This window comes from Pterocles gutturalis, unplaced genomic scaffold, assembly GCF_000699245.1.
Source record: "Pterocles gutturalis isolate BGI_N339 unplaced genomic scaffold, ASM69924v1 scaffold12128, whole genome shotgun sequence".
Taxonomy (NCBI): domain Eukaryota; kingdom Metazoa; phylum Chordata; class Aves; order Pterocliformes; family Pteroclidae; genus Pterocles; species Pterocles gutturalis.
In genome coordinates, this window is record NW_010125734.1 from 21,581 (window position 1) to 39,337 (window position 17,757).

A 17,757-nucleotide genomic window follows, 5' to 3' on the forward strand; every position below is an offset into this window, starting at 1 on the left:
GAACATGGACATGCCTCACAAAAATGATAACTTTTGTTTGCCCCCCCAGCCCTGTGTCAAGTCAGTCACTTTTAACAGACTCTGTAGCGTCATCCCAAGCGGATAGTACAGCTGTGGACAAAACAGTACCCGAGACAGAAGATTTGCAAGGTTGGTGCCTAGTTTTCAGAGACAGAACTTAAGAATAATGTTTTTAAAACTTTGTTCTTAATACAGTCCTGTTCAACAGATGGCTTATTCTCAAACCCAAATATTCTGTGAAATCAGAAGGCAAAATAAGGATAAACTTTATTTTCTTAAAAGACAAGTCTTAAACTGAAAACTTTTATGTTTAACTGGTGATTTCAGTATCTGCTGTGAGAAGTGTGTTAATGGGGTTGGAAATGCACATCATAAATCAATCTACTGTTCTGTCTTTGTCACAGCTATTACATGTAAGTAGAGTTTTGAGTATCTGTTACTTCTCACAGTAGTCATTTGCTGCAAATACCACAGAAGTTTGAGCGTATTTGTGATAGAGGGTTTTAGGACATAGGTGTTGAAAGAACAGCACTGGTATCTTGTATAAACATGAAACACCTCTAAAAGAACCTTTCATCTATGAACTGCGGTGGTGTAATATTTTGACCCACTGAAATTCACTTTGTCAAATATAAAATTACCAAACCACAAGCTCTGGTTGCTTGAAGAAAAATGTCCGAGTGAGTGGGTAATTTTAACTATACTGGCCTAAAATCCTTTATTGGTGGTACAATGTAATTTTTTTTCTTTGATTTTTTTTTTTTGTTCTTTTTATGTGCAGGGTTGCAGAGCTTAAAACTAAAGAGTTTTTAATAGTATTTCTTAGGAAACTGCAAAAGTGCCAGATAGTATACAAAATTTGCTCAGACTTGTAATCTGTAGACATTATAAAAGGTATTTAAAGGTAAGTCAATAAGTATTCTGCCCTTACTTCTGCTGACACAGCTGAGGCTTTAGTGGGTAGAGTTCTATTTTTTGTCGACTAGTCTAAACATAGGAGTTTGGGTTTTCCACAGATATAACATGTAATTCCATTTGAAGATGCTAAATATAAGTTCTTTCATTGTACCTCTGGTACCAAAGTTCTGCTTTCCAGATACTTTCCGTGCTCTCCTTTTTTTGTAGGGTGGAACAGAAGAGTCATTATTGAGCTACTGCACTGAGTAAGGCCACCTCCTTGGTCACCCAAACAGTAGCTGTAAAACTTGGAGAAAAAAGTTTTAATGCTAATGCCATTTTGTACTAGCCTTTGAGATGTTGATTATTAGAAATATGTTTACTCTAAAAAGATATGTTCTAGACATATGTTCCAGTACCTAGTATTTAGTTCGCTTTCTGGAGCTGGGACCTCGTGTTGCCTCAGTCTTGACAGTGCACATAAGGCGTGCTCCTAATACCGATCAGTGATGTCTGGCCTTACCCAGCTTGAGAGAAGAGCAAGTGCTGGAAAGGCTTGTGCTGCTTAAGTTCTGTATGAGTGCACAGCAGAGGTAGGTTTGCAAGCTAGATTTTTAGTTGGTATACCTTTGAGTAATACATATATGGCTCTACTTTCATCTGTGTTCTGCAGTATGGGGAACCTGGGCTGTGCTGCATGCCAGCTGTAACCCAGCTCCCATGTAGGTACTTCCCTTTCTGGCAGCCTCAGAAGTAGAGTGCCTCAGTCAGGCACATGGATATTGCACTGCAGAGTTACACTGATGTGGATGTGGAGTATATTGGAGATTTTAAAGGCAACTTCTGTAAGCTGATCTTCTTACTACCCTGTCATTTCTTTTTTTTCTTCCTGTCAGTCTCATGATTCTTCATTTTCCATCAAGTGCCTGAATTAGTTTCTGTTTACGTAAGTGTCTCAGTTGCTTGGCTTAGCTGTAAATTGAAACTCTAGGTTTGCAGCAGCTACTGTCTTTTCACTGGGAGGTAGGGGGAGTGGTTTATTTTAAAATAAGCTTTGATGTTTGTACCGTGAGGTGACTTGGGCCTGTGAAAAGGCTTTTCCCCAGAAAGTTTTCATAGGAATGTCTCTCCTCTTACCCATTTGGATAAATTTGTTTCTAATTCTTCATCTCTGAAGCTAATTCTCCCTATGAGAAGATAGGTTTCTCAAAAAGAAGCTTTGATTTCAGGGGTGTATTTGCATTTTACAGTGTGTCTTTCAAGGATCAACCTATATCAGGTGTTTAGAGTACTCAGCTGTGTCCTGTGTCCTTTTCTGTGTACCATAGTGATTTCTAAACTGAGAACATCACCACCATGTAATTGCAGTTCTAAATTACAACCGCTATTTATAACTCACTGTGGCAGGGTCAGCTTCATTTTATGAAGAGCTGATTCTGTGCTATCCCTTAGCTGAAAACCATAGCAAATATAGGGTTGGTGTTTTTTTTAGTTTTAAAGTATTTTACTTTGAAAGTGTAAGTTTGTAAAGAAAGCAGCTTATAATGGATGCTAAGTGGATTTCAGTGAATTGTTGTCACAATTGTGAATCCTAATTTTTTTTCCCTCGCATCATTCAGAATTTGAATTTTAGGCTGCTGTCAAGAATCTAATAGAAAACTGTGAATCAAAGTTATTTACTATGGTCTGGCTTTGTAGAATTTTAAAAAAGAAGAAACTCAGAACTGTGGGAGTTGATCCCAGGCTGAAGAGCTTATAATGCTCCTTCTGTTGATGGAGGAAAAAAATAAGTTATGTCTGCTTTGATCGTTTGTTCAATATTTATTCTGATAAAAATCTTGCTTCACTGGAATGTCTGTTCTGGAGCAAATTGGTTTATGCTACTTATTATATAAGTTAGTATATTGTAGTTGAGTGTAGTTGAGGTCCCCTTAACTTGCTGTTTAACAACATCTGCTAGGCTACAACAAGCATGAATGAAAAACGGGGTGAATAATTAGGCCTTCTGAGATTACTATCATTATTTTTTAAAGCAGACAGATAAATGAGACTTGAGCTGTATGCACACATTCCTTGCTGTTTGCAGACAAGCTAAAATTACAGAGGAATAAAAATCTCAAAGAGCAGTTCAGATTTGTTTGTCTTCATTGGATTTATGCCTTGCAAAAGAAATAGAGGAAAACTATGGAATATGCTAATGAATCTAGATTTTGTATTTAGTGACTGTGTCGTCATGCTTGTAGGTACTGAACACTGAACTATTTTGAAAAATCAAAATACTAACTAAGGCTTAACTAGCTAGCTGAAAGGTGCATGGCTGTTTTCAATGAAGTCCCCTAGTTTTGCACTCATCTAGGATAATTGTGAAGTAGAACAGTTTAAAAATTCAGTCGTGGCTGACAATTTAAAAAAAAAGATACTAAAACAATTAAGTTACTACAGAATTTTACATCAAGATAACGTGGACCTAAGGTGAATGCTGTTGAACTAGTGGCATCCACTTCAGTGGACCTTATCAGGGCTAGCTCAGTAGGCAGAACGGGAGAGGAATTGATGGGTACTTCAGATTTTTGTGATGGTACCAGGGGCTCGGAGGTAGAGTATGATTATGATAAAAATACAAGTGTATAAAATGATGTAGGATATCCTGGTTTACTGTAAGAACACTCCAGGGAGAGAGGAAACATTCACAAGAAAGATTTAAAAATAAATTTTGTAGGTAAGTGTGCTTCTATCTGATTTATTTGATATGACTCTTCATAACACCAAAACAGTCTATTTTATGCTGATTACTTCAGCTTAGTCTTAAAATGATAGAAAGTAGGGATCTTCTTCTTAGGATTAACTTCACATTTCATTCCTCTGGAGCAGTAGGTATTCCTAGGTCTGGTCAAATGCACTTACGAGTAAAGGTAGCTGTTAATACTTTTCCCGTGGGAATAAGGAACCTTTTTCCTTGAGAAAGTGCCTGGTAATACAAGGGGGATAAACCTAAAATGTCCAGAATAGGGGGAGAGGAGAGAACAGGGGAGGTGTAAGGAGTCTTGCAGCACATGCCTGGAGTTCTGTGTTGTCTGCAGGGGTGCAAGGACTGGAGAGCACTGTACCTCACGGGTGCTGTTTTCACAGTCAGAGTACGCTGACGTTCAAGCAGAGTTGGCACAAGCAAAGCAGTAGCAAAAGCTTCTGTGTTTAGGAGGAAATCCAGACTCTGCTTGTTTTGATCAGCTAAGAACACACTCTGTAAAACAGGGAACTTCTAGCAGCCAGCCCAACTTGTCAGCTCCAGAAAAATGAGTATGTGTTCATGCTTTATTCCTTTTTGGTTAGCTGGCAGCTTGTACTGGTGCTGCCAGTGCTTCTGCTCTCCAGCTAAAGGCAGAGCTGGGGCTGGGGGAGGGGAGGGAATCGGTTCAAGCAAAGCAGGCAGCAGCATCCTGGAATCCAGACAAAAGTACAGCAGCTGGGAGTGGCTGCAACATGTTTCCTGTGAGCTCCAAGTTGGGTGGTACTGCATTTTACCTGGCTTTTTTTCTATTGCATTCATCACAGCTAACTTAGATGGAGCACTAAACGCTGGCACTTTGTCATCTGAAGGTGGCTTAGTGGTTGGGATATTCATGATTTTTATAGAAGATTTTGAGTCAATCTCTGGCTTCTCTGCAAAAGCAAACTGAGATTTAAAATTTATGGTTACTACAGTAGATGCAAAGTGACTTGTGGCAGCAGTAGAAGAATCTTCCCACTCAGTTCTACAGTGAACAGCAGCCCTTAAATATTTTTAAACCTTTTTAATGTGAGAGCCAAATGCACAAAGAAAATGTATGTATGTGTGTATTAGAGAGCCTTGTTATGGAGGGAACAGTGCCAGTTGTTTCCTCAGTTTGGCTAATAGTTACAGAGGTTTTATAGTAAAACTTATATTGAGGTAACTGGATTTTGCTACAACAGAAAGTGTCCAAGTGGAGACTGGTGACAAGTGGCCTTCTGCAGGGGTTGGTATTGGGACCAGTGTTGTTTAACATCTTTGTTGGCAACATGGACAGTGGGATTGAGTGCACCGTCAGCAAATTTGCCGATGACACCGAGCTGTGTGGTGCAGTCAACACGCTGGAAGGAAGGGATGCCATCCAGAGGGACCTTGACAGGCTTGAGAGGTGGGCCCTTGGAAACTTCATGAACTTCAGCAGGGCCAAGTGCAAGGTCCTGCATGTGGGTCGGGGCAATCCCAAGCACAAATGCAGGCTGGGTGGAGAATGGATTGAGAGCGGCCCTGAAGAAAAGGACTTTGGGGTGTTGGTTGAGAAGAAGCTGAACATGACCTGGCAATGTGTGGGTGCAGCCCAGAAAGCCAGTTGTGTCCTGGGCTGCATCAAAAGAAGCGTGACCAGCAGGTCGAGGGAGGGGATTCTCCCCCTCGACTCTGCTCTCGTGAGGCCCCACCTGGAGTGCTGCATCCCAGCACAAGAAGAAACGTGGACCTGTTTGAGCGATTCCAGAGGAGAGCGTGAAGATGATCAGAGGGCTGGAGCACCTGTCCTGTGAAGACAGGCTGAGAGAGTTGAGGTGGTTCAACCTGGAGAAGAGAAGGAAGGCTGCTGTAAGGTCTCCACAGAGCCAATACTGAAGGAGGCCTACAAGAAAGCTGGAGAGGGACCTTCTTACAAGGGCATGTAGTGATGGAACAAGGGGTGATGATTTTAAGCTGAAAGAGGGTAGGTTTAGATTAGATATTAGGAAGAGATTTTTTTTTTTTTTTTACTGTGAGGGGGGTGAGACACTGGCACAGGTTGCCAAAAGGAGCTGTGGGGGCCCTCTCCCTGGAGGGGTTCAAGGCCAGGCTGGATGAGGCTTTGAGCAACCTGGGCTAGTGGGAGGTGTCCCTGCCCATGGCAGGGGTTTGAAACTAGATGATCTTTAAGGTACCTTCCAACCCAAACTATTTTCATGATTCTGTGAATTGCAAACTTGAGAATATTGTCTGCAAAATGCTAATTCATGGCATGGAGCTTTATTAATGAATTAATAAACACTGCAGCGTCTGTTCTGTATAACACTGCAAGAGTTCATTTGAGTACGTCTTATCACTGATGATACTTCCCTCTCATCTTTTAATCCTTACTGCTTTTGACTCTTACCTTCAAACCTTTGGATATTATCTTTCCACTCAGAAATGTGCCCTTTACAGCCCTTTAAAGCCATTGAACCTTTTTTGCAAACTATCAGTTCTTATAAATTTCAGGACAAAGAAAAGCTGTGCTTGTAACATAGATGGTGATTTTTAGAGGACTTAATAAACCATGTATAACAGTCTGTCTTTGCTAGATTAACCTTTGGAATATGCTTTCCACTCGAGCAAAGTCTTTGCTGGTGGTCAGGTATTTTGCTACCTGTTGGTGTTGCTTGGTACAGACTACAATGTTTTGATAACATTGCGAAAGTGGAAAGTGCCCTTTCCTAATGAAATCGTCAGAATAGCCACACAGGAAAAAACCCCACCAGAGTTGTCATGCAGAATAGGAATCGACTGGCATAGAACTAGCACAGAACTGCATTTGACAGTCTCCGCCTAACAAAAGTCCAGCTGTACAGAGATGCCTGCAGCATTTTCCCTGACAAATGTCTGGGCTTGCTGTCATCTTCCCTTCTTTATAACATTGGTTCTAGCTGTGCTTCTGTTGACACTGCTCACAGCTGGAGCTTGCTTTCATTCTTTGCCTCTTTGCTGCAAAAACTCCTAGCTTCTGTACACCTTACTCGCTGGAGACTTATCCTGTTGCGATCTAGCAATGGCTGGTAGGCAGAGATTGGCTCTTAGCCCTTCTTGAAATTAAGTTGGGGTTTTTGGTTGCTATTTCTGTTTTGTAATGTAAGGAATGTGCAAATACTTGAGGAAAACCAGCCAATTTCTATTTTTACCTGGGTCAGGCAAATACTACCATTGCTTGTTTATATTCTCCCACACTACTTGTAACCTGTCTCTTTCAGATGTGAGAGAATATAAAAAGTAGGTTGAAAGTTGTCTTAGCAAAAGTGTCTTTAAAATTAAGTTTTTACCTGCTTCCTTCTGGGTTTTGGAATGGTGTATTTCCTCCCTGCAAGTCTGTGTATCTTGAGCTAATGGTATCTCGCCCGAGGTAGTGAGTAGCATCTGTGTAGGCTTTTTCCAGGTGTGCAGGAGCAACAGTGTCACAGTGGTAGAGATTGTTCCGAATCATTGCATTTTGTGTGGTCTCAGTACTGCAGCCTTCAGCAAAAATAATGTTGTTTCAGTGTGTGAAAGGGAGCGTTTTACTCAACTGATCCTAGTAAACACAATGCTGCTTACAAGCAGATTTTAGAAACTGGAATAGTAATGCTGGTGGGGAAACACTTGGTGTTGGATTCTCTTCCTAAATCTGGCAGCACTGAATCTTAGTCTTAAACCTAATTTTTAATTACTATTTCTTTATTGTGTTTTTGTAATGTGAACTTTGTATGAGCATTCAGTGATTTCTCTAATTAAATTAGATTGAAGGTCTAGAAGGAAGGAGTTCCAGTACCACTACTGAGAGTCCATTACACTTCAGACATGGAAGCTGCAGCAAAACGGCTAACCCCAGAACCTAATTTACAGTATGGGCTTTAGATTATCTTATGGCTTAAACAGAGGAAGGGGACAGGGACAAACATTTTTTCCATTGTTCTTACTAACTTTTTTAATGTTAGCTTCAGTGTCAGAGAACGCAGAGCCTACACCTGAAGAACAAGATAAGTCGCTTGACAAACCAAAACAGAAAAAGAATCGTTGTTTCATGTGCAGGAAGAAGGTTGGACTTACTGGTAAGAAATTCTGATCTCACTTTTCTTAGATTTGTTTAGGCTTTGGATCTTGGAAAGGTTTTTCTCCTAAGGGGAAAACGGAGTATGGTCCTCTTGGTGTTGCTGATTTGAAATTAAACTTGGCCAAAAGTGCTTCATCTGAGCTCTTACTAGATTTAGTCATTTGTGTATTATTTTGTTTTTCAACTTCCTGTCTTTAAGTGAAATTCGTAATTGCAAATACTTCCCTTTGCAAGTGTGCTTAGCTGAGGAATTGGATGATAGTTTGCTGCTGTTCACTAACCAGCTTTGCAGTAGTTCAGTGAAAGAGCCCAAGAAAACTTGAGTTCTGCCAGGTGAAGATTCACAAAGAAAAAGAGGAGGAGGTCTGTTCTTGTGCTGGTGTTATCATGTGATAAGAAGGAATGGTCAAGTCAGATCTTCTTGTAATCGTTTAAAAATGTATTACTTGTGATTCTTATGCTTTCTGCAGCAGCGGCTCTTTGGCTGATTGACACTGGTGACTGAGATTTGTTGCTAGTGAGTGAACACATTCAGGATTTAGAACAAACCAGTATAATTAAGACTGTTGAAATGTTTAAGCTTGTATTTCTGTTCACAGGGTTTGAGTGTCGGTGTGGAAACGTCTACTGTGGTATGCACCGTTATTCAGATGTACACAGTTGCTCTTACAATTACAAAGCTGATGCTGCTGAGAAAATCAGAAAAGAGAATCCTGTAGTTGTTGGGGAAAAGATCCAGAAGATCTGAACTGCTGCTTCTGCTGGAATACAAAATCCTCTGACCATCTGCAGATTAAATTGACTTGAGCTTTTTTCCTTAGTCATCAGGAATGTAGAGCAGTGTATCTTGCCTAGACCTTTTAATCATGCATGTCATCAGATGAATAGATTTTTTTCGTTTTTGTTTTTTGTTTTGAAAATGACTCTGAACATTTATTTTCATTGCAGTTTTCTGTGGCTGAAGACTTAAGTAAACTTTACAAGTATTATCCTTTAAGATCATTTTAATTTTAGTTGAGTGCAGAGGGCTTTTATAACAAACGTGGAGAAAATATTGGAGGGCTGTGCTTTTCCAGGATAAAACATGCATGCGTTAACTTTGCAGTTTATTTTCTTGTTGTATATAGCTTTTCTCTGCAGCACAATTTCCTTTTTTTGATAATGCCTTGTATGGCACAACTAGTTATCAGTAACTGAATGTATTTTAATCATTATGGCTGCTTCTGGTTTTTTTTCCCCATTAACAAGAGGTTATACATATTCGCATATTAGCTTGTTTGCACCCTCTACCTATTTATGTATGAATCATTTGTAATGAGAGTGTGTGCTGAGATTGTGTGGTTTTTTGTTTGTTTTTTAATTGGTTTTTGTTTTTGTGTGTGTGGGGGGAAGGCTGTATGCACTTCATTGACTGCAGGTTTCATTGGGATTACATCCATCAGTCTGTCTGTACACCAATATGAAGAATGATCTGAAGTACCTGTGCTGTATTTATGTTTATCCACGTCTTAACTTTGATTAAATAAAATTTAAAAAAATTGGAGCCCCTGTGACTGTCACTGGCATCTGTAATTTGGATTTCTCTTGCTTTATTTCCATGGGGGTGTTCTTTTGGTGGTTCCTTTACTTCCAGTGTATTTATTCTCAGAGACCATGTATATACCCAATGCCAGCTAAATTCTGATTATTTTTTTTTAACCTTTTCACCTGTAACTCAGAGACTACAGTTTCCAGAAGCATTCTACCTTGTGCGTTGATACGTTCTGCACAGGGAGTTCTCTGCGCTTCCAGTGCAGCGTGTCACTGCTGGGCAGCAGTTGGGGTCATTTGTGACAACGTACGTACACTGGGGGCAGACCTACAGGTGAAATGGATGTGGCCAGTGACTAGGCTGTGGATCCATGCATGTGATTCTGGTTCTTGAAAATAGAGCTGTGGGGTTTGTGATCCAGTGTCTGGCAGCACTGCGCTGACTTCCTTAAGTTAGGTGAGAGAATGGTTCTTCAGTCAGTTTCTCCAGTGAGATGTCCGTCCTTCTGAGGTTTGAAATCCATGAACTTCAACATTGAACGCTGCCACAGCCACCTTCCACACGCTTCTTGGCAAGTCTAGAGGTTTGTCAGTGAATCTCCATTTGCGGGTAGGAGAATTGTTCTTTTTATCATCTTGTGAGGGTGCTCAGTTTTAATTAAGACTGCCTGTCTTGTCAGATCAGAGCCTGTGCCTCAACTGTTCAACCACCCTGGTCATCCGTATAACTTAAAGGTTGAGGGGATGATGTAGTAACATGGTAAGTTCAGCCAGCGCTGCTTATCACCAAACATAATAGTACACTAAAGCAGAACTAATTCCTCTCCAGATGGTACTGATCTGCAGTTGAAATTCCACTTGGTGATTTGCTGCTCCTTTCAGGCATTTGTAAAATAAATGAGATTGCATGGCTTTATTTAAAATGTTAAATTTTTAATCAAAGCTGGCTACACCCTTTTAAAATTCTGAATGCTCTTTAAAAGCTATGGCTGGCAATTAGTAGATAAAGCACTACATTTGGCATATAAGCACTGTGCAGCAGACGGAGCTTTCTCTGTCAGATAGCTGAGGAAAGTAATCTGCAAGACCCAATAATAAATGAAGTATCTTGTGCTTGCAAAAATGTCTTAACCACAATCTATGAAGCTCATGTTTTTTATAGTAAAGGAGGGAATAAATAACTCTTTCCAGTAAGTTTCAGTAATGGTCTGCCTTTTTATGGGTTTATAATCCTGTATTTCCTCTGAGCATTTGCTAAACTTCCTTTTACACAGCACAGAGCATGGAAGAGCAGCAGTGTTTCCTCTTTTATGGTTGTTTCTCAGTTTGCTTTCCTCTTTGCTCCTAGTTCCCTATTCTCTAGTCCTTCTGAGTTTGACCCCTCCCTCCTCCCTATTTCTGGTCTCTCTCCTCCTTTTCCTAGAAGTGCCCTTTTTCTCCCCCCTGCATGCCCTCCCCTCAATCTGCCTCTCATCTGACAGTGGTACTTCTGGGCTGAGCAGAGAGGAGATGCTGTGGATTTCCCGAGGTGGGGAAGACAGTCATGTTTGTATTTTCTGGTATCTGAGATTGAAAGAAGAAAAGGTACAAGAAAAGCAACTGCCTTGGGAATTCTCATTCTTTCTTTATCACCGCCCAGTTCTGAAGCAACAACTCTTCTGGCCCTCGATTATACGATAGGAAAGGTGACTGCGCAGAGAGGAAACTCGCCGTGCAATGCTGTGGCAGTACCCACGGGGAGGCACATCAGCATCGGACAATTCTCCAGCTCTCAAAGCAATCTAATAAACCTCCTTTGGCCTGGTTTGTGCATATTTTTCAGAGTTAAGAATACTGAAAAAAAGTCCTGATACATCAGCTTGAATTTAGACTGGAACTCTACCTCTCCCTGACATTGAAGAATTGCGTGTCATCTTTCTGTGCTTTGGCATTGGCTTGGTGTTAGTGTGGTGGTTGATCTGCTTCTCAATGTGGGTAACGAGTGAAGTTTTATATTTTGTGGCATCAGCTTGAGGTTATCAGATGAACATTTTAATCAATAGCAGCACACTCACAGCACTACACCACACTCAGTAAATCTGTCCTCTCCAGCTGCACAGTGTGTATTTGAAGCATGCTTTCAAGAACAATGTTCTTATTTAATTAGTGGAATAAGCAGGTTCTACACCCAAATCCTGCAACCTTGGCATGAAACCTCTTCACTGCATGAAAAAATGTTTCCAGCCATTAGTGGCATGGAGTTGTACTTTAGGTACAGGACTCTTACAGGAGTCCAGGGGTTACAGGAGGTTCTGCAACAGTCCGTGCTTGATGTTGTATTATTTAGATAAGCTCCCCTTTCAAACGGCACCCTGTGAGCTTGTGTCTCCACTAGTGAAAAGCTGTCACAGATGGGCTGTTGTCAATGCTGTTGTGTCATCTTACACTGAATATCTAGCTCTACAGCTTGCTGCATATCTTTTAATGAGTCTTCTCTGCCAAAAAAAAAAAAAAAAAAAAAAAAAAAAAGTTGAGCAAGAAATGAGTTGTTTGGCTTAGCAGTTGCAAGCATCTAGCTGTTTTTATTGGAAAGGGGTGGTCTTTGCTATTCTAATGTTATGGATATTCCCTCATTGGGTTCTACTTTTCCTGAGTATGGATGGATTTTCTCCTGCAGGTGGAACAAAGCTGGGGCTGGGAGCAGACAGACCGGCTTCGCTGCTCTTTGAGGTTGGTTGCACGTGTAGCTCTGGTTTTGAGCTGCTGGGGCTGTCTGGAGAAAAGGGAAGGACACGGTCAGGTGCAGCGTTATCATTTCACTGTTCCTCTGGCACATAAGCGACCCCTCAGAAGGTAAATGAGCAGAACTACCTCTGGTCTCAGAGCCGTCTGCATTGATCCCCTGCGCGCTGCGATGGACCTGGCAAAAGAAGGTCCCTGTTTCACGAGAGGGTTTGTCGAGCAGGAGGAGCCCGTTTCTGTGCCGGTCCCTGGAAGAGTTCACAGCCACTGACTTGTGCAAACCTCTGGCACTAATTAACCAGGGCTGCTGCCATGGAGGGGAGGCGGAGGGGTGGGATGGAGACGGGTATGCCATTGGTTTGGGGCGGAGGATGGAGGGTGGGATTTGGTGCTTCTCTGCGCTGGGTTACAACATCTGGAGAGGATCTGCCTCCCAGGAAGGCTGTGGCAGCCCAGGCCCTGGGGGCTCTCATCTGTAAGTGGGGACTGCCTGGTGCCAGCATGTCGTTCATCCACGTAGACAAGGACTCGGATTTTCCTCTCCAAAATCTCCCCTATGGGGTTTTTTCCACTAAGGAGGAGGTGAGTAACTGCAGATTTTGTCCTTGGGGTGTTGTAATTGCTCAGAGGCTATGAACAAGGAGAAATTCCCAGTGACGTGGGATAGAGGAAAAACTTCCCAGCCTGAGGTGCTTGCACAGCCTTCCTGATGTGACAGCTGCTGCACGGGCTTTTTTCTAAAGGGTGGTTATTCTGGTGACGGGTTCTTTAAGATTTCGCTAAAGCAATGAAAAGTGTTAATGCTTACAAGAACTTTGCCTAATACATACCCTAGTTTTTGTGTGGTTTTGACTGGTTTTGTGAAATCATTAGCTCTGTGTTTGATCCTTTCCCTAACTAGAGGCACATCACGGTTTGCACTGACCTTTCTTTTTAACTCAATCCCACGTTTTCTTTGTGCAATGGTGTAATCACGCTGTCACCCTTAAGAAGCCACGTTAAATATTTATTTCATCTATCTTACTTGTGTAGCATCCGGTCCCTCTTGCACAGCATGAACTGACATAGGGGAAAAGCCAAGCCTGTATTGAAAACGCTGTATTTGCAAGCGAGTGTCATCTTCTGCTCTGTTAAGAGCTTGCTCTGACACGTTAGATGGTTGCAAAAGCATTAAACCGGCGCACAAAATGTGTGTTTAATTTCTGTCCTTGCAGCTGATCCGTTGTGTTTTATTGGGCGTACGTTTATACAAGGATGCATTAAACGTGTAACAGTGTGTTATGGTTAAAGCTGTGCCCAAAAGCTACAGATTGAGCCAGCTTCAGGCCTTATATTTTATAATCGTATAAAAAAGAACGGTTCAACGTTTTTTCCGAGGAGGTAGCTCCCCATTCCCATTTTCATGAGAGCTGAGCCCAGCTGGGCTGAACCTCACACCTTCAAGTACCTGATGGGACAGAGCCCCAGAGAGGTGCCCTCCTGGAGAAACCAGCCACAAGAGCAGCTTGGAAAGAAAAAGCGGAGGATTTATCATTGCTCGCAGAAACTCCATTATTATTTCCTGGTTTCTGCTGTCTCGGCTTAGCCTTGCAGGTTTAAAAAAAAAGAATGTAAACGGAAAGATTGTGTTTTCTGATCTGGTATTTTCCAAAGATAAACCTGAGATGGTTCGTTTAAACTCTTCTTGGATGTGTGCGTTGTTATCTAGCAAGTTGGGATTATTCTGCCTTCTCCAGTAACTGTTCTCTAGAGAAAACATCTTCACTCAGACCCTATGAAAAGACAGGCAAGGACTTATGGAAATTATTTAGGAAAATAATGTTCTAAAAGTGGCCCAATGTTTTAATGATTTCAAGCTAAAGCAGTTGATGTCATTCCTGACTGTCCCAGTTACAAATTAACCTGATGTGACCTTTAGAGTTTTCTCCAGGAATGTTTGCTGAATAAATACTTATCATCACATTTGGAATCCTGTTTAGAAATTAAAGGTTAAAAAATAGGTTTCAGAGTGTGGGTTTTCATAGATGGCTGTTCCCTTTTGGTAAGCTAGTTTTCTTAACGACCGTAACTAGTTTGTCTTTAGTTGCCTAAAGACACAAATAATTGAAATTTGTCTTTGCTGCAGTGTTTCTATAACCCCGGTGCAGCTGTGGCAGAGCTGTGGCGGGACGGTCCGTGCTGCCCCCCCGCCGTCGCCGCCAGCTCCGCACAGGCTGGGCGCCGGCCCCCCGAGAGCTGTGGCGGATGAACGGGGTCTTTGTGTCTGAGGGTGCATCTGTCCGGCCAATGCAGCCACAGTCTCCCATTGCAGAGAAGCTGTTCCTGTAGCGAGGATTCAGACAAGGGTTTGCATGCGAGTTGTGGGCTCCTTGCGTGGCGTGAGGATGGGCTGCGGCGGGCAGCCTCGTTCGGCGTGGTGCAGAAGTCATGTGGCTGAGCAAGATGTGCTGCGTTCCTGGTGTCATCAGTGGGGTCCAGAGCACCCTTTGCCTTCTGGGCAGGAACTGTGGTGCAGAAATGCCTATTTCTCTCTCTGGTTCCATGGTTATGGATCGATCCTGCCCATAGCGTTGTCTGTGCTTCAGTTCCCTGCCTGTAGAAGGAACAATAGCATTTTCCTACTTCATGGTGTATTTCATACGTATGAGCTTATTCTGAAACACTTGTCATTAATGAGGAGTAGGGATAAGGGAGCAGGGGAAGAAACCTCTATTTGTTTTCCTATCCTTCCCCCAAAAGATAGGGATGAGGAAAAAGACTCTCTCCCACCCCTCGAAGTCTGCGAGGAGTCTGCAGTGATGCTCTGTCTCCAGGTCCTAACATTTTTCAGCAGCCAGTCTCCTCAACTAGCTTTTAATGGCACATTGCTGTGACATCAGATCCTTGTCCCCGATGGATTAAACTCTCTGTGGTCACTGTCTTCCCCCATGCCCTCCTTGGAGGATTTTTGGGTGCAAGCATAAACTCTTCTTCTCTTCCCCTGCCCTCTCCCTGATTTGCAGCCCAGGCACAGGATCGGGGTAGCGATTGGAGACCAGATTTTGGATCTCAGCGTCATTAAACATCTGTTCAATGGACCAGCTCTTGCCAAACATCAGTATGTTTTTGACCAGGTATTTATTAATTTCCGTGCATATTTTAGAAAGATCTGTAAGAGTTTTTAGAAAGTTGTGGTGAGATAACAAACACAAAATGTCTCGTCAGGAAAACTCATCACACCTGTGAGAGCAAAGAGTGCAGAGGCATCGGGGTCCAAAGGACATTTTTGCTGAAAGTTTCATCAGAGTTTAGTGATGCAGGGACCTGACACAAAACCTGAACATTACTTCAGTCCCGCTCGTGCCTTCAGCACTTTATGGCAAGGCATTAGATGGCATTGTAACGACAGGGGGCTATGTTTGGGGTAGATACAAATGGTCTCTGGTTACAGTTAGTTGGGATATCAAAGCCGCCAAGGCCTGAAGTATTGTGTCAGGGTGGGCACGATGCAGACGTGCAGCAGGTCCTGCTGCAGAGATTTGTGGTGGGAGGGCGGGGGCGCGGGCTGGGGTGAACAAGCAGGATGGGCAACCGGGGACCCACCACCGTGCAGCCCCGTCCCACAAGCATTCACCCCGGGGTGAAAGCGCTGGACATCTATGCACATGAAGTTTAAGCAAAAAGTTGTCTTTAATCTGCCCCCCTGCCTCTCTGTGTCACCTCGCAGCCCACCCTGAACGCCTTCATGGGGCTGGGCCGGGCGGCCTGGACGGAGGCGAGGGGAAGCTGCTGTCAGCCGCCGAGCCGGCCCTGAGGGACAACGCGGAGCTGCGGAGGAGGTGAGGGACCAGAGTCACTGCGGGGCGCGGCCACCTTCCCACTGTGCCCTGCGTCACCCACATTGCTCGGTAACCCAGGGTACCAAAACCAAAGGTCTGAACGTGGCCACCTGCCACCTGCGTGGGCATTAACTGGCGTTTGGGCATATTGAGAGCTTCCCTCTCTTAATTATGTCTCTAGTAATCCTTTAGCTGCCCACAGTTCTGGGCTGTCACTGTTCACCTGGGAGCTCCCAGCTCTGCCCTGGGTGGTGCCCAGACCCACGGCCCCATGGCCAGGGCCACGCTGGGCTGCCCAGCTGGCATGGGGCCAGGCTGGCTCTGTGGCCACCCCCCCACCACCACAGCCTTTGATAAAAGATGTGGCTGCAAGGGTCTCCTCTGCACCTCTCCCACCTCCCACAGCACTGCCCTGCCTGTCCTGCCTGGAGCATGTTCTGGTCCGGGGACACCCTTCCTCTTGCTCCTCAGAACCCGCCTGACTTGGCTAAAACCCACCATGTCGTCACCGGTTGGCTTCAGCTCACCTTCACTCATGGGCGTAGTGTGTTTCTCGATGTCCCTTGGGAAACCAGCCACCTCACTGCCAGCGTGCCTCCCTTCCCACCCGCACCCCCACGGATGCTGCTGTTACTCTCGGTAACAGCAGCCTGTGCAGTCCTCTCACTTTTCCTGCAAGGTTTTTTGCTGCAGGGCTTTGTAAAATAAGGAGCCAGGAGAGCGAGTCAGTCCCTTACACACTTATAAACCACTTAACGGCGAGAGCTGCAAGTTTTCTGAGAGCTGAAGTTGTCGTTTTTCATTTCAGAGCATTTGTACCTCAGGCTTCTGCGACGATGCACCTGCCAGCCCGCATCGGTGAGCCTCCCGCAGCCAAGGGCTGCTCAGCTCTGCCCTTTGCTCTTGCTTGGAGAAACTGCTTCATTTCCAGCTTGCTCAGACAGCCGGATCAGAGCTGTGACAGGGAATGGGTTTTGCAGGAGCCAGGAGTAGATTATTGTACATAATGAACAGTAGGTGCTGTCTGTGGCACAAGAATAAAAGCCTGGGGAAGCTCACTAGCAGCTAGAAAATTCCTGGATGCATTTTTTCACTAAATCAGGGTTGTCTGGTGCCACATTACTCTTGTCATCAGATTGGCATCACCGAAGGCCCTTGTGACTAGAGCCAGGGAAGAAACACTTGTTCAGTTTCCAACATTTTCTGCCGTCATAAAATAATTCAGATCTTCCAAAGTGTTGCAAGGCAGATACTCCAATACAGCCTCATAAATAAGCGTGAGGCTCTGTTCCCAGACTATTACTCTGCACCTCAAATCTTATCTCCGCTACCATGAGGCCATGGGCTGGTTTGGAGTTAGTGTATCCAGATAGATAAATAAACATTTTCCTGTTTTTAACAGAAATATATATTTGGACCCAAAATAACTTGATCAAAATCACCTGAGGGATGTGACCTTCACAGGAGCAGGGATGGGACCTTGCCTGTTTCCCAGACAAGCCGTGTTGCCACTGGGCTTTTGGCTCCTGTGGGGCACAGCCCTGGTTTGGGACAAAGCCTGGCCTGACCCAGAGGAACTGTGACGAGTGCCTATAGATGTGATCCTATCCCTGCAAATAGTGTCAGGTTGAATATGTCTTGTCAAAAAGCTGCTGGCTCCTAGCACCCATGAGCGCTGCGAGTGCGAGCACTGGCCTGGCAGCATGACGTCACTGTGTCACCCAGTTTCCACCACCCTTCTGTTCAGCCCTGCCTTGTGCGTGATTCGTACTTGTCCTGACAGCAAGTACTGTCCCTGTCCTCTCCTGGGGCTGCAAGATAACCCCCTGAGCTTGCAAAACAACGTCCCGTTAACCCCCTCCCAGGCTGAGGTTTTTCCCCCCACCCCTCTGGTCCCCACTCTGGGGCAGGCGGGCGCAGTTCGCAGGGACGCCAGCAGGGGGCAG

At 43.9% G+C, this 17,757-nt stretch overlaps 2 protein-coding genes across 5 annotated transcripts in view; both read left to right on the forward strand.

The window, feature by feature from the left end:
• ZFAND6 (zinc finger, AN1-type domain 6) overlaps nucleotides 1–9,314 on the forward strand; it is a 12,954-nt gene extending 3,640 nt beyond the window's left edge. For 2 of the 4 annotated variants that reach the window (XM_010078694.1, XM_010078695.1), the window contains exons 3-5: nucleotides 50–150; nucleotides 7,627–7,740; nucleotides 8,342–9,314. In XM_010078694.1, the coding sequence (XP_010076996.1) occupies nucleotides 50–150; nucleotides 7,627–7,740; nucleotides 8,342–8,490 (364 nt within the window). In that variant the 3' untranslated portion in view covers nucleotides 8,491–9,314. The remainder of the gene's footprint in view (nucleotides 1–49; nucleotides 151–7,626; nucleotides 7,741–8,341) is intronic. The other 2 variants (XM_010078696.1, XM_010078697.1) reach the window with 2 other exon arrangements.
• Nucleotides 9,315–12,387: 3,073 nt separating this feature from the next.
• The window catches only part of FAH (fumarylacetoacetate hydrolase (fumarylacetoacetase)), a 17,147-nt gene continuing 11,777 nt past the window's right edge, over nucleotides 12,388–17,757 (forward strand). The window contains 5 exon segments of the mRNA XM_010078698.1: nucleotides 12,388–12,575; nucleotides 14,996–15,106; nucleotides 15,700–15,751; nucleotides 15,754–15,811; nucleotides 16,620–16,669. Of these exon segments, the coding sequence (XP_010077000.1) occupies nucleotides 12,495–12,575; nucleotides 14,996–15,106; nucleotides 15,700–15,751; nucleotides 15,754–15,811; nucleotides 16,620–16,669 (352 nt within the window). The 5' untranslated portion in view covers nucleotides 12,388–12,494.